Source organism: Hyaena hyaena, unplaced genomic scaffold (genome assembly GCF_003009895.1).
Source record: "Hyaena hyaena isolate Hyena2069 unplaced genomic scaffold, ASM300989v1 scaffold_699, whole genome shotgun sequence".
NCBI lineage: Eukaryota > Metazoa > Chordata > Mammalia > Carnivora > Hyaenidae > Hyaena > Hyaena hyaena.
In genome coordinates this window covers 822,374-844,844 of record NW_024081332.1, presented here as the reverse complement: position 1 = coordinate 844,844, position 22,471 = coordinate 822,374, and the positions used below count along the sequence as shown (strand labels likewise).

Sequence of the window (22,471 nt, the reverse complement as noted above, 5' to 3'; positions counted from 1 at the left end):
TTTTTAATTACATGCCATGTGCTGAGCACTATGCCCATTTGTAGTGATAGAGCAATAAGCAAAACCAACACCATTAAGAAATGTCTACATCACTTCAAATCCTGATTCTGAAACCAACCGCAGTGATTTGGAGAAAGGGTCCACACTCCCCTAGACTGTCATCATCCAATTTCTTTAACCAAGAATGCAGAAACTAGACTGTCATCATCCAGTTTCTTTAACCAAGAATGTACTAACTTGTCAGAAGCAAGGTAGCCCCTTAGGGCAGAGGAGAGGCAGCAAATCTGCATAGCTTCCCTTGATATTCAGGGAGCCTAAAGGGAGAACACAGCAATCACTGTTTCTGGCTATAGGGTGGTGTTCCTCTCAGATCAGAGAAACTCAAGTCTTGCCTTTGTACTCAGCCCTTACAACACCATCCAACCTCCAGGATATGAGCATTTTCAAAGAGTGGCCTCTGCTGCTCCTTAAACCAAATGTCACCAAGACCACATCTTCATCTATAGAAAGAAAGCAGAGTTGCTGCCCAGGCAGCCCTGTATGATATCCCACCCTCCACCTTCCTGTAATACAGAAAACCCTTTTCCCTTCAATCGTCACTTTTCTTTGTTAAATGATATAACAACTTGCAGAGGTATAATGATAAAGTAGATTTAGAACACATTGGTGTTATGCTAATCTATTGCTCTCAATAAAGTATAAGAAGAATTGCATTGTCCTTTTCTATTCCAGGTAATTCTATATTCTGAAGGATTTGAATCCAGTAAAATATTAGCAAGAAAAATGACTCAGATGTATAAGCTTTGCAGTGAACAGCTCTCTCAGCAGGATCACTACGACTTTGGCATGAGAGCTGTAAAGTCTGTACTGGTCATGGCTGGGTAAGAAACCAAAGTGCTCAAGAGTGAAATTCCAAACCATGTAATCAAAGCATTAAATGGCTAATTCGCAAACGGCTCTTAAAGCAACATAGAGAGTGATTAGTAAATGTTAGCTGCCACTGCCATCATTTTACCTGGACACTCCCATGCCACAGCCAAAGAGGGCACCTCCTCATCGCTCAACAGTTCTGGCTGGCCCCACACTGAACCTGAGTCTCGATGAGGCTTCTGCTAGCTTTCATTTCCCCTGAGCTCATCACATATGTTTGGTTTTAGAGTACAGGAGTCTTTACCACCATGAGATAGGAGGTCTAGACTTAAAAGGCACCGTTTGTTATACATATACAGTAAGTTAAGTCATATGTGTCACCTGACAAAGCTCAGAGCTCTGAAACTTTGGTTTCCTTATTCTGCCCTTGCCTCTGCCTCTGCCTTTACATTTTGGTCCATGCCTGAGCTTCTTTGTAGTTTCTAGTAAAGTAACTTTCTGGTTTCTTCTTTTCAGGCCCCAACTTTTCCCTTTATAACCTCTTGAGGCTCCTACCTCTGGAACCCCCACTTTATCCAGAATCTCTGAGGGGATCTACTGTCTCTTCTTTTTAGGCCATGACTCACTGGCTCAGGCTTCACACATCCAGGACCTCTTCTGCCTGGCCCCTGTATCCCTGGGCTCTGAGCACATCTCTCTGCCCTTCTGTGTTCTTTTTTTCAACCTCCCAGATAAAAGTATTTCTCCCCTTCACAGGAGTGCCATGTAAAGACCAAGGACACTAAGGAGTTCAGATGCTTGTGCACTCCAAGAACACAACTACAGACCAGTGGGTGAGATAGATACAGGAGAAGTCATCAGGATACATTCAAGGGGGCAACCATAGGGCCATACCCGAGGTTCGCTCTGGAGGGTGTTGGAGGAACTTTCTGGAGGATGAGAGTAACTAGGCTGGGTTTTGAAGGAGAATTAAGGTGTGTCAAAAGAGCAAAGCAGGACCTTCTGGGCTGAGAGAAAAGAAAGTCACAGGGCTGTAATCATTATGATGCATTCAGGGAACTGTAAATTCAGGTTGGATAAAGTCTGGATTGATGGGGGGGAGGTTGAAAAAATATCCTTGTCATTCTCCTCAAGGCTGTGTAGGCAGTTTCTGACCTGTCCTTGTCCTCTGATGGAAGTAGGCTGCCCTCCACAGCTTTTCTCAAGGGGATTCTCTGACCCACAGGTTTGGAAAATCATGTTCAATATTGGGTTCCCACAAATATCATCTGAATTATTCCTTTAAATTTAGGTCCTTAAAAAGGGAGAATCCACACCTAAGTGAAGATGTAGTGTTGATACGAGCTTTACGAGACTCCAACTTGCCAAAATTCCTAACAGATGATGCTCTTCTATTCAGGTGAGTTTCTAGATGTTACAGATAAAACATAGCTGCCATGTAGAGGTAAAGGATAGTCTTCTCTTCAGTTATGTCTGTCTCTAACAAGGTAATAACCTTCTTATCTTTTCTAGAGATAATTACTGCAGTTTAAAAAATACTAGCTTAAAATAAAGATACTAAAGTTTAAGCATCAATCCAATCATTTCTTTTTTTTTCAAAATTTGGTCAGTAGGCTGTATGTTATGCAAATTACTGTTCGGTTACAAGGTCCTGACCTAAGAAAAACTCCTGACCCCAAAACATCAGACTCGGGGCTTAACATAAAATGTGATTGCTTTTATCGATTTCTACTTTTACTATTAAATTTTATGTTTATCCAAGTCATACGTGTATGTAGTTTTAAAAAGCATCATAGGGCTGCATGGGTGGTGCAGTCAGGTGAGCATCTGACTCTTGATCTCAGTTCAGGCCATGATCTCATGGTTTGTGAGTTCAAGTCCTGCCTGGGCTCCACTCTGGTAGTGTGGAACCTGCTTGGGATTCTGTCTCTCCTTCTCTGTGTCCCTCCTCTGCTTCTTCTGTCCAGTCTCTCTCTCTCCTCTCTCAAAAAAATGAATAAACAAAAATAAATTTTTAAGTATAAATTAGTTTCATGAGAAACAATAGTTCTCTGCCCTTCACCAACTCCTGCTTCCCAAAGGCAATCATTTTTCAATTGTTTAATTTGTTTGTTTTGTTATTTCCCCATATTTTTTAGTACCATGTTTATGCTATTTCTTGGTTTTTGAGGTTTAGGTATGATCCATAAAGTTGGTAAATGGGAGATGAGGATATGTACACGTACCTCTTCCCCTCTACCCATCTTCTCCATAGTTATATTGCAGTCTAACTGAAGCTAAATGTCCAAGGTTTCCATAATTAAAAAAAAAATTTTTAGAGAGAAAATGCAAGTGGGAGAGGGGCAGAAAGAGAGAGAAAGAATCTTAAGCAAGCTCCATGCTCAGTGTGGAGCCCAACACAGGGCTTAATCTATGACTCTGGGATCATGACCTGAGCTGAAAACAGGAATCAGACACTCAGCTGACTGAGCCACCCAGGCACCCTCAAGGTTTTCATAATCTATTATAACTATTATAAATAGTATCCACAGCTGAGCTAAGTTTCCCTTGTTTTTTCTTTTCCCTGCATTTGTTAATTGTCTTCACTTTTTTTTAATCCTTTGCCTACTTTCCTATAAATCTATCAATAATTTATTTCCAAATTCTGCCAGGGTTTGTGTAAATCTACTTTAAAAAAAAAACAACTCTTCAATTATATAAAACATTCTATCAAGTTTATCTCCTTGGAGCCCCTGTCTTCCTGCCCTAACCTGGACAACTTGCCCATTGCCCTGGTGCACATTAGTCATCCTGGGATGTCCATTTATGACTATGCTGGAGCTCCCTTGGCTTTTGTCCTCTGTCAGATCTTCTGATTTCCAGAAGATGTCTACTCCCTTTTGGCAGAATCCAATGATGAAAATTCCTCTGCACACTTGTGATACTTCACTAAATGAGTTTTAGTAAGTTTCCTAGGTTTTATGGAGCATTGGCATTTTTTTCTACATTTTTTAAAATTTATGTTTGAGAGACAGAGACAGAGCATGAGTAGGGGAGGGGCAGAGAGAGAGGGAGACACAGAATCTGAAGCTGGCTGCAGGCTCTGAGCTGTCATTACAGAGCCCGATGTGGGGCTCAAACCTACCAACTGTGAGACCATGACCTGAGCCAAAGTTGGACACTTAACTGACAGCCACCCAGGCACCCCAAGAGCATGGACATTTTTATTTAAATAGATTCTACTAAGATGTTGTCCAAAGACATTTATATTTATATAAATGATTTGTTTAAAGATTTCTCTTTTATTTATATTTTAAATTTTATTTATTTATTTTGAGAACATAAGCAAGGGAGGGGCAGAGAGAGAGAGAATCCCAAGCAGGCTTTGTGCTGTCAGTGTACAGCCTAATGTGGGTCTTGAACTCACAAACCATGAGATCATGACCTGAGCTTAAATCAATAATAGTTGGACACTTTACTGACTGAGCTACACAGGCACCCCAATATATAAATGATTTTTAAAATTTTTTAAAAATGTTCTTATTTAATTCGAAGAGAAAGAGAGACAGCATGAGCAGGGGAAGGTCAGAGAGAGAGGGAGATACAAAATCCGAAGCAGTCTCCAGGCTCAGGTCATGATCTCACGGTTTGCGTGTTGGAGCCCCACATCGGGCTCTGTGCTGACTGCCAGCTCAGGGCCTGGAGCCTGCTTCAGATTCTGTGACTCCTTCTCTCTCTGACCCTCCCCTGCTCACGCTGTCTCTCTCTCTCTCTCCTAGAAGTAAATAAAAAAATATTTTTAAAAAAAGCCTTTAATAAAAATAAATAAATAAATAAAAAATAAAATAAATAAAAAGTTGAGATATAAATATAATTTTTATTTTTTTTAATGTTTCTTTATTCTTGACAAAGAGATAAGTGGAGGGACACAGAATCCAAAGCAGATTCCAGGCTTCCAGCTGTCAGCACAGAAGGGCTCAAAACTATGAACCCTGAGATCATGACCTGATCTGAAGTAGGACCCTTAATCGACTGAGCCACTCAGGCATCCCTAAGTATAATTTTTTAAATAAGCTGAAAAATTAATAACTTTCTATATGTTTAGTCCTATGCAATGTACTATGGACAATATGAACACATAAGAGATATCCCTTACCTCAAAAAGCTCCCAATATACTTAAGAACATTGGTCTACTGTACAAGAAAAAAAGCATGCACAATATCAGAGAAATGTTAGATCCTGTTATAACACATAGGACAGACTAGTACTATGCATGCTCAGAAGAAAAGATCAAGGAGAAAAATAAGACTCATTGTAATCAATGATTGTAATAAATTAATTGTAATAAATATTGGGAAATATCAATTACCAATGATTTTATTTTCGTTTTTTCAGTGGAATTATATCTGACCTTTTTCCTGGAGTCCAAATTCCAGAACATGATTATGGTATATTGCAGTCAACAATTATAGATGTCATGAACAGACAGAATCTTCAGCCTGAGACATGTATGGTTAAAAAAGTGATACAGTTCTATGAAACTATGCTGGTAAGACATGGTGTTATGTTAGTTGGGCCAACAGGAGGCGGCAAGACCACAGTTTACCAAATACTAGCAGAAACTTTAGGGAATTTGCATAAACTTGGTGTAGACAATCCCTTTTACCAACCAGTTAAAACATACGTTCTTAATCCTAAATCAATTACAATGGGTGAATTATATGGTGAAGTTAATAACTTAACCTTGGAGTGGAAAGACGGTTTGATGGCATTAAGTGTCCGAGCAGCTGTGAATGACACTTCAGAAGACCATAAATGGATCATCAGTGATGGGCCCGTGGATGCTCTTTGGATTGAAAATATGAACACAGTGTTGGATGATAACAAGATGCTTTGCCTGGCTAACAGTGAGAGGATCAAACTCACACCTCAAATCCACATGCTTTTTGAGGTAAATATATATGCCTTAGCATGGAGTGAAAGCATTAGACTGGTATGCCATTGTCAATTTTTTTCTTTTTATCTTATTATCCTTTTAGAGCAGAGGGTGCATCCTGAGAACCAAAGTGTCTCAAATATTCCTGTTTATCTATAAATGGAAATGCGATAAATTCTATCTGCCTCAGCACTTATTTCCTTTCCTTTGGTGGTAGTTAACATATATATTGATGACATTACATGATTTTAAATGCTTTCTAAGTTAAACAAAAAAATAATTACATTTACTGTGAATAAATTACCCGTCTGCTGTATGAATATTTGGTGAAGGGATTGGAAAAGGAATGTGGACCAAATACAGCTATAAAATATTCTGAAGATACCAGCCCTGCTGTATTCATTCATCGAACATGGGTTGAATGCCTACTATGTCCTATGTTCAGCTAGGTATGAGATACAAGAATGAAAATGGAGAAAAGAGGAAAGCAAAGAGGAGGAAAAATAAATACCTATACATTCCCATTAGAAAATGACAATATCCTCTTATATTTGTGTGGGGTTTTTTTTCACCTTATGCCTCGCTTAACTTTCCTACTCCATCTCTGATTATACTCTCTTCTATATAATGCCTTTCAGTGTTAACTTTAAACATGTGACTCATTAACACTGAAGATGGAAGAATAAGGAAGTATTATGTTAGCTATTTCTTGTTCAATTGCCTTCAATATTAGGTGCAAGACCTAAGGGTTGCCTCTCCTGCAACAGTCAGTCGATGTGGAATGGTGTTTGTGGATCCTGAAGAACTGAAATGGATGCCTTATGTTAAAACATGGGTAAAGAATATTTCTAAAAATGTAAGTGCAACCAGATACTCCACAATACATTCATCTGTCGAGATAGAGGCTCTTGCGTGCCCAAATTTCAGTAAGTTAAGAAAGACCTCATTGTACTTTGCAGAGGGAATTCCAGTGTTGTACCTAGTGCCTCCCCCTAAGAATTCTTGGGATCTGCCAGAAATGCTTACATCCTCCCCAAATCTGTCCTCATTATTTGTAACCTCAGCCCACCAGGCTACCTAGCCACTCTGATTCCTGCCAGCCATGCCTGGCTTCTCCCCAAGTTGGTTCCTCTCCAGTACAAGCACAAATTGCTTCCCCGAGTCCCACACACACAGCTAGAACAGGTTGCCACATTAAAAAAGATTTTGCAGAAGGCTTGCGATAATGAGAGGAAATCACAAGAAGAAAAGGAACATTTCAGTCCAGGTGCTGTCATTGTATTTAGATTGTAGGAGCCCTAACACTGCTGAAAGAAAGCCAGTTTACCTCCTACCCAGTCTTAAGTCTATGACCCAAGATGTGTTCTAACCTCAGAGGAAACGTTCCACCCAAAGTGAGGGAAAGCTTTTACATTATTATATGGAACAACTCAGCTCTATATCATCTTCTGCACCTTCTCCCTTCTTTATATATATATATATATATATATATATTTTTTTTTTTTTTTGAGAGAGAGAGAGAGAGAGATAGCATGAGCAGGGGAGGATCAGAGAGAGAGGGAGACACAGAATCTGAAACAGGCTCCAGGCTCGGAGCTAGCTGTCAGCACAGAGCCCGATGTGGGGCTCGAACCCACGAACCCTGAGATCATGACCTGAGCCGAAGTCGGACGCTCAACCGACTGAGCCACCCAGACGACCCACACCTTCTCCCTTCTAAAATAAGAGTTCTCTTTGCCTTACCTTAACAAGGACTCTTTTGCAGTGTTGTGCCCCATCCCACCCCTACCCCTACTGAAAGCCATCTTCTTTCTGCTTCTTCCCTCCAAAGATGAATCAGAAAAAATATTGTTTCTTTTTCATTCTTAGGCATCAACATTTTAATAATGCTGTGTTCTAGTTTCAGAGTACATTATTAGAGAAAATAATTTTCAGAATTGAGAATGTATCATGTACTTCTGTAAGATTTTAAACCTTCCCAAATTTACTTTTCTTTTCAAATTTTAAGACTATATTATTTAAAGTACTTTTAGGTTTATAGAAAAGTTTAACAGAAAGTTCAGAGAGTCCTCATATAGTCCCTCTCCTCCAAACATAGTTTTTCCTATTAACATCTTTTTTTTTTTTTTAATGTTTTATTTATTTCTAGGAGAGAGAGAGACAGCGTGAGCAGGGGAGGGTCAGAGAGAGAGGGAGTCACAGACTGAAACAGGCTCCAGGCTCTGAGCTGGCAGTCAGCACAGAGCCTGACGTGGGGCCCGAACCTACGAACCGCGAGATCATGACCTAAGCGAAAGTCGGACGCTTAACCGACTAAGCCACCCAGGCGCCCCAAGTTTTTCCTATTAACATCTTGCATTCGTGTGGTACATTTGTTAGAAGTGATTTGTTAAAATTGATGAAACAATATTGATACATTATTAACTAAAGTTAACATCATGATTCATGTATGAATGTGTTGTACAAATATGTTGTACAATTGTGTGGGTTTTGACAAATGCATAATGTCATGTATCCACCCTTACAATATTATACATAATAGTTTCACTGACTTAAAATCTGTACTCCACCTATTTATCTATCCATCCATACCCCCCCGACTGCTACATGCCTTTTCTAGAATGTCATGTCATTGGAGGGGCGCCTGGGTGGCTTAGTCGGTTAAGCGTCCGACTTGCGCTTTTGTCATGATCTCACGGTTCGTGGGTTCGAGCCCTGCGTCGGGCTCTGTGCTGACTGCCAGTTCAGAGCCTGGAGCCTGTTTCAGTCTGTCACTCCCTCTCTCTCTGACCCTCCCCTGCTCACACTGTCTCTCTCTCTCTCCTAGAAATAAGTAAAACATAAAAAAAAAAAATTTAGAATGTCATGTCATTGGAATCATACAATATGTAGTTTTTTCAAATTGGTTTCTTTCACTTAATAATATGCATTAAGTTTCTTCCATGTTTTTCTATGACTTGATAGCTCATTTCTTTTTGTCTCTGAAATGGTTCTGAATGGAATATTTTCCATTATATGGATTTACCAAATGTATCCATTCACCTACTGCAGACCTTTTGATTGATTGCAGGTTTTGGCAATTATGAAGCAAGCACCTAGACACATACATGTGCAAATTTTTGTATAGACATAAGTTTTCAACTCATTTGGGTAAAATACCTGGGAGTGTGATTGCTGGCCATCTGGTAAAATTTTATTTAACTTTGTAAGAAACTGCCAGTTTGTCTTCCAAATTGCTGTACATTTTGCATTCCCACCAGCAATGAATGAGAATTCCTGCTGCACATCCTGACTAGCAGTTAGTGTTGTTGATGTTTTAGATTTTTGCCATTCTAATAGGTATGTCTCCGTGTTTTAACATGCATTAATGTGCATTTCATGTGATCAGGAGTGTCTTTTCATATGCATATTTGCCATCTGTATATCTACTTTAGTAAGATGTCTGTTCAAATCTTGCTCATTTTTTATTGGGTTATTTCCTATTTTTGAGTGTCACGAGTTCTTTGAAATTTTCTGGATACAGGTTCTCTGTCAGGTATGTGTTTTGTAAAAAATGTCTCCAAACCTAACTTGTCTTTTCATTCTTGTAATAACCTTTCACAGAACACAAGTTTTTAATTTTAAAATTAACCTATCAAATTTTCTTTCATTGATTGTGCTTTTGGGATTGAATCTACAAACCATTTCCAAACCTAACGTCACCTAGATTTTTCTCATCTGTTATCTTCTAGAAGTTTTATATTTTGCTTTTTACATTTAGATCTGTGATCCATTTTGAGTAAATTTTTATGAAAGGTATAATATTAGTATCTACGTTCTTTTTTTTTTTTTTGCATGTTGATGTCCAGTTTTTCCAGTACCATTTGTTGAAAACAAATGAAAGCAAAACATAGGGATACCTTCTCCAATGTTGCCTTGTTCCTTTGTCATAGATCAGTTGACTGTATTTGTATGGGTCTATCTCTGGGTTCTCTGTTCTGTTCCATTGATCTATGTGTCTATCCTTTTGCCAGTACCACGCTGTCTTGATTACTATAGCTTAATTACCTTAAGTAATTACCTTAAGTTTTGAAGTTAGATAATGTCAGTCTTCCAACTTTGTTCTTTAACATTGTGCCATTTTGGCTATTTTGCCTCTCCATATAAATTTTATAATCAGTTTGTGAATGTACACAAATTAACTTGCTGGTATTTTGAATCTATAGATCAAGTTAGGGAGTGCTGACATCTAAATCATATCGGATCTTCCTATCCATACACATTGAATATCTTTCCATTTACTTAGTTCATCTCTGGTTTCTTTCATCAGTCTTGTAATTTTCCTTATTTAGCTCTTGTACATAGTTTGTTAGAATTATACCTAAGTATTTCACTTTTGGTGCTAATATAAATAGTATTATATTTTCTATTTCATATTCCAATTACTTCTTGCTGCTATATAGGAAAGCAATTGACTTCTGTATATTAACCCTGAATCTTGCAACTTTGCTATAACAGCTTATTAGTTTCAGGGTTTTTTAAAATCAATTATTGGTATTTTCTACATAGACAAGTCATCAGTTGAACAAAGATTTTTTTTTCTTCCTTCTCAATCTGTGTACTCTTTATTCTTTTTATTGCCCTATTGCATTAGCTAAGACTTCTAATACAGTGTTGAATAGGAATGAATGAATGAATGAATAGGAATGGTGAGAGGGACTGAATTCTTTTCATGTCTTTGGAAATTATTACCTCTCCTTTCATAGATATTTAAATTGCTGTTTTTTGTTTCTTGTCCTTAATTATAAGGCTGCTGAAATCTATATTGACAATTAACAAATGACTATAAAATAAACACCTGTGTACCCATTACCAGATCAAGATGTAGGACTATTGTCTGCTACCCAGAATCTCCTCTATGTCTCTTCCAAATTATAGAAGGTTTTCTTAAAATTTCAATTTGTTTCATATCTTGTTATGTTTATACTCTTTAATCTAGAGTCACAGAATATATGTGCCTGGATGGCTCGGTCAGTTAAGTGTCCAACTCTTGATTTTGGATGACTATGGTCATGATCTCATGGTTTGCAAAATCAAGCCCTGTGTCAAGCCCCAAGTCAGGCTACCCAGTGACAGCATGGAGCCTCCTTGGGATATTCTCTCTCTCTCTCTCTCCCCCTCCCCCATTCACACACTTACAGGTTCATGCTTTTTCTCTCTCAAAAGATATAAACTTTAAAACATAAAATAAATAATAATAAAAGTCACAGAATATATTACAATATACAAATTTAAACTAACCTATTTCTAAACTTAATTATATATTTCATCCAATCTTATGGAAACATTATTTGTTTGTATGATTTTCAGCTAAATGAGGAAACCCAAGAATATATATTGAAACTTTTCCAACGTTATGTTGATGATGGTTTATGCTTTATCAATAAAAAATGCAGCCAAGCCATTTCACAAGTGGACATCAGCAAAATTACTACACTCTGTTGCTTATTGGAGTCTTTGATATTTGGGAAAGATGGAGTTAATTTGACAATGGTATGAAAAATTTCCTCAGTGCTATAAAACTATGAAAATGAAATTGTTGTGTAGATGCTTTGCAAATAAACAACTCTAAATTTTCTATAAAATGATAATTTAATTTTCAAGTTAATTTTTCAGGCAAGTAATGATTGTGAATAGATTCATAGAATCTCTAAGTTGCAAAGAATGTTAGAAAAACTATAGTTTACTCTTCTATTCAATGTTTAAATTCCTTACAGTCTACAACACATTCTATAATGCATTCCTGGTATATGTGTCTGTCTAGCAGCTCTTTAAATACCTCCATGCAGGTATGAACAACATTATAATAGGCAGTTGAAAGACATTTTTGAGGTTTTTCTACATATTCCTTGTCATTCATTTTCTCATCAGAGTATTTAAATATGCACTACTATAAAACATTGCTCTTTGAACTATTGAATCAACTATAAGCAATATATACTATACCTTTTTTAAACGCATGAGTCTAACCAAACTTTATACTTTGCAATTTAAGGATTCTTTTTATGTGAACAAATAAAATACTAAAATTCTTTCTCTTTGTTCTTTCAGGAGCAAACAAAACTGAATACAGTACTATGTCAGACTTTTATATTCTGTTATTTATGGTCTGTGGGTGGAAATTTAACTGAAAACTACTGGGATTCTTTTGATACATTTATTAGAACACAATTTGATGATAATCCTGATGCCAGAGTAAGAACTAAATACATTTAATTTTAACATAATAACTGAACCATTACAATTAAATTTCAAGACTAAGCATTTAAAAGACTTAGTTCTACTGCAAATATAAAAATCCTTCACTATAAGGGTTTCTAAAATTATTACCTTTTTAAAACCATAGATAGCAATTATTGTGTAAAAATTTTTAAGAATCCTCTCCCAGCCATATGAAGAAAATAAGGTATAAGAGTAGAGGCACGTGGATGGCTCAGTTGGTTAAGCATATGACTCTTGGTTTCAGCTCAGGTCATAATCTCATAGTTCATGGGTTTGAGCCCTACATCAGGCTCTGTGCTGACAGAGCCTGCTTGGGATTCTCTCTCTCCCTCTCTCTCTGCCCCTCTCCCGCTTGTTCTCTCTCCCTCTCTCTCTCAGAAAAAACAGTATATAAAAACTCCCTACTATAAACAAATATTGAATTCTATTTATTACACTTATTTTTCACAGTGTTCTGGTTTGGCAATTCAGAAATTATTTTCTGTACATTCTAAGATTGAGCAAGTGAATAAATATATTGAGGATAATGCCAACCAGGTTTCTCACTGTTATGAAAGGGATTTACAAATATGGAAGGGGAAAGATTATAAGGCACCTGTGTTCTGCCAGTTCCAAGAATTCCTATTGGGATTGGAACTAATGGTATTCATGGATCATATATATGTATATACATATATGAAAATTAATACATACATTCATACATACATAAATTGCCTAGTGCTGTGTGCTAAGAGGAACTAGAAGCAAGGACACCTCAAGAGCAATTAGCATACTAGGTATGCTAATTTCTAAATACTGCTCTCCATGAAAAAGAACCAAGTCTCCTTAATGAAATAACTAATTACAGCCAGCACTGGGAGAGAGAAAATACAAAATGAGCCTAGGACATCTTCTTATGTCAGATAGCAAAGAAGTGCTCAGAGAATGATGGCACATATCAAAAGAACACAGGACCCAGTTTGAAGGGCTCCTGCCAGCCAAATCTGGGCAGATTTGAGTGTCAAAAATAAATAATGGTATGGGATTACAAGTCTTTGCATGAAATAAACATCTGTGAGTCCGTACTCATAAATAAATAAATAAATAAATAAATAAATAAATAAATAAATAAAATTAAAAAAATAAATAAATAAGGAGGTAGAAGGAAGAGCTCCATCTCACAGAAGAATACCAACTAATCTATATAAGAGAAGTGATGGAGTTAGAACTCATAACTTGTAACCATCATAGTAATAATTGATTCAGGCAGGAACCATCAGTGGATGCCAAAACTAGTGGGTGAAGGTTTCATGAGACACAATATTTACATAGTTTCAAAGTATCTCCTGCAAATCATTTGATTAATTGCAAAGAGAAAAATCATATTGTTACAGTAAAAAAACAAACAAACAACAAAACACTTACAGACATGACCTTAACTAAGAAATCAATCTAACATCAGTATTAGGACAAAACTGTGCCTTCTGATATACTGCACTGAGAAGGACACAACCTCACTTCTGAAGTATTCCTTTCAAACATGCGTGACTTAAACCTAATGGTGAGAATACATCTGGAATGCCCAAACTGAGAACAATTCTGTAAAATAAACTGGCCTATATTCTCCAAAAATGTCTGTCATGGGAGACAAAGAAAGCTGAGGAACTTTTCCAGATGAAGAGACTAAAGAGATATAACTAAATACAATGCATTATCTTGTATTAGATCCTGGACTGGGGAAAATATAGCTGCAAGTGACATTATTAAAAACACTGCCAGGGGCACCTGGATGGCTCAGTCAGTTGAATGTCCAACTCTTGATTTTAGCTTAGGTCATCATCCCAGGGTCATGAGACCAAGCACTGCATTGGGGTCCGCACTACTTAGAATTCTCTCTGTCTTCTTCTACTCCTCTCCCGGCCTGGCATGCTCTCTCTCTCTCTCTCTCTCTCTCTCTCTCTTAAAAAAAAAAAAAAGCAGGGGTGCCTGGGTGGCTTAGTCAGTTAAGCGTCCGACTTTCGCTTAGGTCATGATCTCGCGGTTCTTGGGTTCGAGCCCCTCGTCGGGCTCTGTGCTGACTGCCAGCTCAGAGCCTGGAGCCTATTTCAGAGTCTGTGTCTCCCTCTCTCTCTGACCCTACCCTGCTCACGCTGTCTCTTTCTCTCTCTCTCTCCTAGAAATAAATAAAAATATTAAAAAAAAAAAGCAAAAAAACACTAACAATATTTGAGTGTGGAATGTAAATTGGGTAATCACATATCTCTTTTCAATTTCCTGATTTTGATCATTTTACTGTGATTATATAAGACAATATTCCTGCTCTTTAGGAAATACACACTCAGTTATTTAGGATAAGGTGGAATAGTGTATACAATTAACTCTCAAAGAGTAGAAAAATACAATAATAAAGCAAGTGAGGCTAAATATAAACAGTTAAAAATAGATAAAGAATATAGGAAGTTCTTTGCACTATTCTTTTAGCTTTTCTGTAAGTTTTAAATTATATAAATGTTAAAAGTTACCAAAAGAAGAAAAAAATTCCATAAGAATCTGAGCCCTATGGATCAGGACATTTTATAGTAGATATGAAACCCTCCTGGACCCTCCAGATGATTATATCTCCAGATGTTATTAAGGACAACTGGAAATTTTGTACAGACAGACCCCTCTGGGTCAAGGGAAATGATCCGGGATCATCAGAGGGCAGTAGGAGGTGACACAAAACAAGCATTCAGTATTTATTTCAACAAATATTTATTGAAAATCTGTTACATAATAGGTCCAATTGTGTATACTGGGGCTAATGCAAGCAATCAAAGAGCATGGTAGTAGCACAATGGTAGACAGATACACCAGACAGGTAGTCCAGTGACCTATCTCAGAGGAGGATGGACCTGTGACTTATCTCCGAGGAGGACAGAGGTGTGGCTGGTATTGATGGGGAAGGGGAAGAAAGAAGCTTTCTAAGGTTCTAGATACATTCTACATCATGATCCAGGGGTAGTTACATTGATATACATGCAAGAACACCTTAAACTGGCCTCATAAAATCAGACAAAATAATATACCTCAATGTTTTTTAAAAATATAATAAAATAGAAAATGTAGTAGGGGTGGCTACTATAAGCATCCAGCTCTCGTTTTTGGCTCAAGTCATGATCTTGAGGTTGCAGAGTTTGAGCGCCACAGCCAGCTCCTGGGTGACATTGAGGAGCCTGCTTGGGATTCTCTCTCCCTCTCTATCCTTCCCCTTCTCACATGTACACACGTGCTCTCCTTAGAGTGAATTGCAGATAGTGAGGATACATGCTATACATATTTGTAGGCACACATATATGTGAAGGTACTAGGTCAGCATGTAAAATGGATTTCTTACTAAGAGTTGCTATCAAATGAGCTTGAAACACAGCTTCTTTGTACAGCTGCCAGAATAAGCATTCTGAAATGTAATCTAATCACGTCACCCACCTGCTTAGAATCGTTCACTGAATTCTTGCTCCAAGCACTTTGCTTTGAAAAGTGGGACTTTTCATAACCTGGCTCCTGTCTGTGTTTTCATATTCATCTCTCACTGTACATACTGCTCTTGTACTTCCCAGCATGCATGGCACTTTCCCAGCCTTTGGCCTTCTCCTCACCCACCTTCCCCATCCCATTCCTTCTTTGTGCATGGGCTCCTGCTTGTCCTTCAAGTCTGAACTATAACATCACCACCCCTTGGAAGCTTTCCTAAATCTCCAGCTACCTCCATAACTCCCTGCAAGTAGAAATGAGTTGTCCTGCCTTTGTAAGTATCCTAACTCCATGAGAACCCTACTTCTATGTGATATTAACTGATATGTTCGTGTCCCCCATGTGAATTTCAAGGTCATTGAAGGCAAAGGCTGGGTCTCATTCAGCACTCACCTCCACCTCCAAGCACAAGCACATTAGTCGGGCAAGGAGTAAGCCCCTGAATGTTGACTTGAATTGAAAATGCTTTACAATTCTAATCTAAAATTTTAGTATAATCAATATATCAGAGTTTTTTATGCATTTTGTTGCATGGTTGTGTTTAAAGTATTAGACTCTGATACCAAAACAACTACTTCTCTGCAAAGAAAAAAAAATAAATAGATCCATATTCCATGACTGCCTTTGTTTATGTATGAATTTTTCTATTGCTGTGTATCAATCCAATTGAAAGTGGTACTTAATTTTATGCTCTAGCTTCCCAGTTCTGGTGATCTGTGGAGCATTTACATGGACTTCGACACCAAACGACTGGATCCCTGGGAACGAATCATACCCACCTTCAAGTACAGCCGAGATGTTCCTTTTTTTGAAATGCTTGTCCCCACAGCTGACACGGTGCGCTTTGGATATCTAATGGAAAAACTACTGGCAGTCAGGCATTCAGTGCTGTTTACTGGAATGACTGGAGTTGGCAAGGTAGGAAACCTACCTGAAACAAGAAGGTCTGTCCAAAAATGAGGGTGTGGTGGACTTAGAATTGTAAGCCCCAGAAATAACATATTATTTTTCAGAGGAAATTTTTTTGATTTTTGATAAGTTTTCAGGAAGAATGTAACTGTGCTGAATCTGTGTCTGTCTTGGGAATTACTCCAAGGTTTTATGTTGTATCCATTGGAATTTCTGGGGCTGTCACTACACAGATTGGGGTGGGAATTGGCCAAAACAGTTTGTGTTCCCAGCAGACTTGATCAAGGTCAGTCTATCTCCTCTTGCCCATTTACTTCTACCTGGCATAGCAATGGGGTTTGGAAAAAGTGGACTCTAGAGGGAAATGTTGATGGTTTCGTCTTCTTGGTTTTGGGGATGGAGTCCACATTGACAGAAATTCACTGGCAACCTTCTAAATTATTTCCAAAAGACATTTGGGTTCTTCTGTGACCTTGCTATCAAATTGAGACTTGGATAGGAACCAAGGTAGATTTGGGTATAAAACTAAAATGAAAACTTTTGCTAAGATTGCTGACTAGAATATTTTTTTGGCTCTGATAAATATAATTAAATGGAATCTCCAGGAAGAAGAAAGCAGACATTTCGATCTGGCTTTGACCTGTCTCCTTTTATCTTGTTTCTTTCTCATTGTACTCAATTATTACTGATGTAGCCAATTGAAAGATATATTGAATACAAAATTAACTAACATATTTTTAAATTTAAAGTCTGTCATTGCAAAAGGATTGTTGAATCGAATTCAAGAATCAGCTGCCTATGTTCCTGTTTATCTAAATTTTTCTGCTCAAACTTCATCTGCAAGAACACAAGAGATCATTGAATCAAAACTGGAAAGGAAAAGAAAAAATATACTAGGTAAGTGTTATCAGTTTTATTTGTCTTACACAAATTATTCATTAAACTAATCACAAAAACACTGTATGAAATAAAATTACAAATGGATATTTTCTTTGTTTAATTTATTTGTAAAGGTGATTCTATTAATTACATTCTTTCTGATGCTGTCTATCCACATATCTTACCGTTTAGCAAGTAAGGAGTTTATTTATTATTATATGATATATATATATCATGATATATATTGATATATATGATATATATTTGATATAATATATATGATATATATGATATAATACATATGATATATATGATATATATTTGATATAATATATATGATATATATGATATAATACATATGATATATATGATATATATGATATAATATATATGATATATATAATATAATATATATGATATATATTATCACCTTCAACTCAGAACACCTTCAGTCTCTGCCTCTCTGTGGCTCTCCCTCTCCATGCATGCACTACTTTCAAACCTGCACAGATTTCCTTTTATTTAAAACAAACCAACAAACAAACCACTTTGTATCTGGTGCATTGAGTTACCTGAACTGAGCAAGAAATTGGCATGAGCCTGTCTAGGTTTCTTCTTCAGCCAGTGCTTTCAGCCAGGCTTTGTGGGATCTCCCTCATCATCCCATATTAACTACTTAGATAAATAGCATAACTCTTTGGTCACTTGCAGCTATTTTGACTCAGGTCTCATACAAAGCTCTGATCCCAAACCCAATGTGAAGCCATTCCTCTCCTCTGTTGTAGACCTGGTTTGTGGCTCCTGGTGCTGGAGGTGGAGAGGGGCATGGGGTGCCTGTTGCCTTTCCTGGCCCTCTGGAGAAGGTTCTCATGTGTTAGGATGGGAGGAGGAGAGGAAAGGGCAAGTGTTCTCCCTAACTGGCATTTAGATGAGCCTCTGTGTGGATTGTCCCTACCTCCCTTGCTAGTGCTGAATGACTGCCAATGCTGTCTGTGTGGCAGACTTCCAGGAGAAGGCTCTCTGAGGGACCCCCCAACAGGATGTGTACAGGTCAGGCATCGGTCTCCCAGTTGGAAAGTTCCCTGATATTGGGAATCAGGGTCTTAGCCCTCACTCGGTCCCACCCTCCAGCCATATATCTGCAGTCATTGGTACTGGGTCCACTTGGCTGGCCCACCCAGGAGGGCGGAGTACTAGCCAAGCTCAAGCCCATCTGCATTCCACATTGTCCACTATCAAATGGGCCCTGCTGTGCCAAGCTGTGGGGATACCAGCTGCTTTACTGCCTCCTCTTTATTTCCTTGTTCATATTCAGGTAGGCACAGGGCAATGGATGTTAATCTCTGTAGTGGGAGACCATGTCTTTGTGACTGATTCTCTTGGAGCCCCTCCCCACTCCTGTCCTGCTCCTTGGTTTCAGGGATCTGGAAGTTGGAGTGGGGCACTGAGTTTGCCTCGATTCCTTCATTATTGGCAAGTACTAGATGCCAGAGTGGGTGGAGTCTCCTCCTATGCTTAAGTTATTCTCTTTTCTCTGTCATTACTCCTTTTTCTTTTTCCTACTAGTATGTATATTGGCTTTCTTTAAGTTAAATATGGCACTGTGAAGCTCCACTGTACTGGATTTCCCTTTGATGAGATCAGGATGCTTTCCAGCCCTGTTTTCCCTGTAGAGGGTGGTGCAATGGCATTTAGGCAAAGAGTGCTTCTGTTTCCTGCTCTGGAAAGAAAATGACCTTCCTCACCCCATGTCAGTCCACCTAGTTGGTGAGGGCAATGGCGGTGCCTTGGATTGAGAAAGATCCAGATGTGAATGGAGAGCTGCCATCATCCTTCACCTCTGGGAGTGAGGGCGAGGGCCCACCTGACAGTGTGGGTGTCCCAGACCTGTCTACCTCTCCCTGCTGGGGCCCTCCTCACATAGATGACTGAGCTCATTATGACCTACAGGGTGTTCATTGAGCCCAAAGCCTTACCTAAGCTTTGTCTTACACTTTCCAATGGCAAATCTTAATTCTTAAATAATTCATTTTATTCCCCAGGCGCACCAGGAAACAAACAAGTTGTGATTTTTGTTGATGATTTAAACATGCCCAGACTGGATCGCTATGGTTCTCAGCCTCCAATTGAATTACTTCGGCAGTATCAAGATTTTGGTGGATTTTATGATAGAAACAAACTCTTTTGGAAAGATATACAGGTTGCTTTAGGTTTTAAATTACTTTGTGTGTTTAAATTTAAACAGTAAGAAAAGATAGTATACTTGTTTACTAGGGCTGCCATACAAAATACCACAGACTGGGTGACTCAAACAACAGAAATTTATTTTCTCACAGTTCTAAAGGCCAAAAGTCTGAGACCAAGATGTCAACAGGGTTGGTTTCTTCTGAGGCTTCTCCCCCTGGCTTGCAGATGGCTGTCTTCTCCTGGGTCTTCTCATGATCTTCCCTCTGTGTCGGCATCCAAATGTCCTCTTCTTATAAAGACACCAGTCCTCCTGGATTAGAGCCCACCCTAATGGCTCATTTTAACTTAATTACCTCTTTAAAGACCCTATCTCCAAGTATAGTCACATTCTGAGATACCAGGGGCTAGGCTTTCAGCATATGATTGGCCAGGGGGAAGAGGAGGACAATTCAGCCTCTAACATACAGCCTTGGTGTTTTTAATATGTGACTCAAGTTATTTAATCTATATTATATTCTTGCTCTGCTTTATTCAGGAGATTCATGGGCAAGTGAGACAGGCCCACCTCCCTGAGGGCTCAGCTTCCAGGTGTAGATGGACATGTATTTATAATGCAGAGTGATGAGTGGAGACAGACTAGAGGGAGGCAGGGCTGGGCACTGAGTTGAGGATGAGAGAGACCTTCCCAGAAGAGGTGATGTTGGAAAAGGATTTTGCAGTCAGAGTGGGGAAAGCAAGGAAAGGGAGCATTTGCATCTCAAAGCAGGGTGTGTAGAACCCCATGGTGGTGTGGAATGCAGGCACCAAAGCGGCAGAAGATGCAGGGGTCAGCCCAGGAGGCCATGGTGCCATGACAAGGAATGTGGATTTATGCTCTAAGAGATAATCTGCCTCTAGGGGAAATGTTATGGAAAGATTCCCTTGGCCACAGAGGAGGGGTGGTCTAAGGGAGGCAGGACCAGAGGCAATTACAGTATCATGTACTAGTCCATTGAAAATGTTATGACCAGGGGCGCCTGGGTGGCTTAGTCGGTTAAGCGTCCGACTTTCACTTAGGTCATGATCTCACGGTTCGTGGGTTCGAGCCCCGCGTCGGGCTCTGTGCTGACTGCCAGCTCAGAGCCTGGAGCCTGTTTCAGTCTGTGACTCCCTCTCTCTCTGACCCTCCCCTGCTCACGCTGTCTCTCTCTCTCTCCTAGAAATAAAAAAAAAAAAAAAAAAAAAAAAAGAAAATGTTATGACCAAAGGCTCTTAACCCTCTTTTTCCCGTAGGAGCAATGGTTCAGTGTATCTTAATTCAGTGTTCCAGTGATTTTATAGAACATAACTACCACAAATAATAAGAATAAACTATACTTAATATTTGTTGAATGAATATACTTTAACCTAAGATACAAATTGTTAACAATTTTTTAAGACTACATTTTTACAGAGGTATATTTATACTGATAGATATGTTAGCTGAGTGACCTTGAGCAACTTAACCACTGAGGGTCCTGATCTTTTTCATCTGCAAAATGAGGGTAACAATGGTGATCTCCTGAAATTGTTGTGAGGATTAAGTCAGATAATGGGTAGGGACACATAACATAATCCTGTCATACAGTAGGGCCTCAGAAAAGTGCTGGTTCTGAGGCCTCCCACTGGCATGTGCAGACCTCATCTCTTTCTTTCCTGGGTGACTCACATGGATTTCTTCCCACACAGGATGTAACGATCGTCTCCGCATGTGCACCCCCAGGTGGTGGCCGCAACCCTGTGACTCCCCGCTTCATCCGACACTTCAGCATGCTTTGCCTTCCGATGCCCTCAGAGCACAGTCTGAAACAGATCTTTCAGGTGAGTGTGAATTTAAACCTAGGCAAGAGAGAAAAAGAAAACATATTTGTTCCCAAACTCCCACAGTCAAAATAGTCTGTCTTGTTTCTGGGGAGCCCACCTGTCCCTTTTCCTGAGCGGAAACCAGGTAAACACAAAGGCATCTGGACAGTAACTGGCAGGCATCTGCATCGCTGCCTTCTGTGAGACGGTTTTAGGAATCCAGAAAGACTGTCAAAACACAGCCCCTTCCTTTAAAGAAGGCTGTAGCTTGGGCTTTTCCTCCCAGCACTCACCAGATCTCGTCCACTACCCAGCCCCCACCTCTATGCTCCTCTCATAGCTGGCCACCAGGTCTGTGTGCCCACTTGCCCATCAAACAGAGTCCCTAATACCCCAGCGAGCTCAAGCACAACACACCTAGCCTAGAATTCATCACCTCACTGCCACGACCACCTCCAACAAAAACAACCACCCATATTTCTTCCACCTATACAAACGTGCCATGGGGCCACTCCTCATCCTTTAAATGGGGAAGATAACCATGCCTGCCCTGTAAGTGCTCAGCAACGTTATTTTGAGTAGGATGATGAGAGAACATGAAACAGTATGGCTAGAGAGAGCATGACATCACCAACCAGCAAAAGCTCATAGAGAAGGTGGTAAGCTGAGTCTTAGGGGACAAGAATTGACAGGGAGGAACAGATCTTGGGAACAGAAGACACATGGGTAAATGCAGTCACAGAGGCAAGAAATGGTAATGTGGGCCTACAGGTAGGGTAAGACTGGTGACTGGTTTGGAGAAGCTGACTTTGGCGGTAAATCACCTGGGAGCCAAAGAGGGCCAGTGACCCTGGCATTAAGTGAGCCTCTGCATTCTCCAGCAGTGGCCTCCCCTTCCCATGGGACCCTCTTCAAGGAGAAAAAGGACAGAGCCAACATGTACACAACCTTTTGTAGATGGAAAGTGGTTTTCATATTGAAATAGCTTACATCCATGGGAAATTGTTTTTTAATAAATTTGAGGTAGTTTCAGTAAGTTGTTTAGGAGCTAATGCCAAAATGGCAAATAAGAACCCCCACATTTTGAAAACCTTTTTTTTTAACCTTTGTTTGGTAGGATACTTTTAAATATGAAA

The 22,471-nt window shown here is 39.1% G+C and overlaps 1 protein-coding gene across 1 annotated transcript in view; it reads left to right on the top strand.

The window, feature by feature from the left end:
- The window catches only part of DNAH6 (dynein axonemal heavy chain 6), a 215,350-nt gene that overhangs the window by 94,561 nt on the left and 98,318 nt on the right, over positions 1–22,471 (top strand). The window contains exons 32-41 of the mRNA XM_039217619.1: positions 733–881; positions 2,162–2,269; positions 5,246–5,801; positions 6,520–6,642; positions 11,136–11,318; positions 11,877–12,020; positions 16,236–16,457; positions 17,198–17,345; positions 19,370–19,527; positions 21,222–21,353. Of these exons, the coding sequence (XP_039073550.1) occupies positions 733–881; positions 2,162–2,269; positions 5,246–5,801; positions 6,520–6,642; positions 11,136–11,318; positions 11,877–12,020; positions 16,236–16,457; positions 17,198–17,345; positions 19,370–19,527; positions 21,222–21,353 (1,923 nt within the window). The remainder of the gene's footprint in view (positions 1–732; positions 882–2,161; positions 2,270–5,245; positions 5,802–6,519; positions 6,643–11,135; positions 11,319–11,876; positions 12,021–16,235; positions 16,458–17,197; positions 17,346–19,369; positions 19,528–21,221; positions 21,354–22,471) is intronic.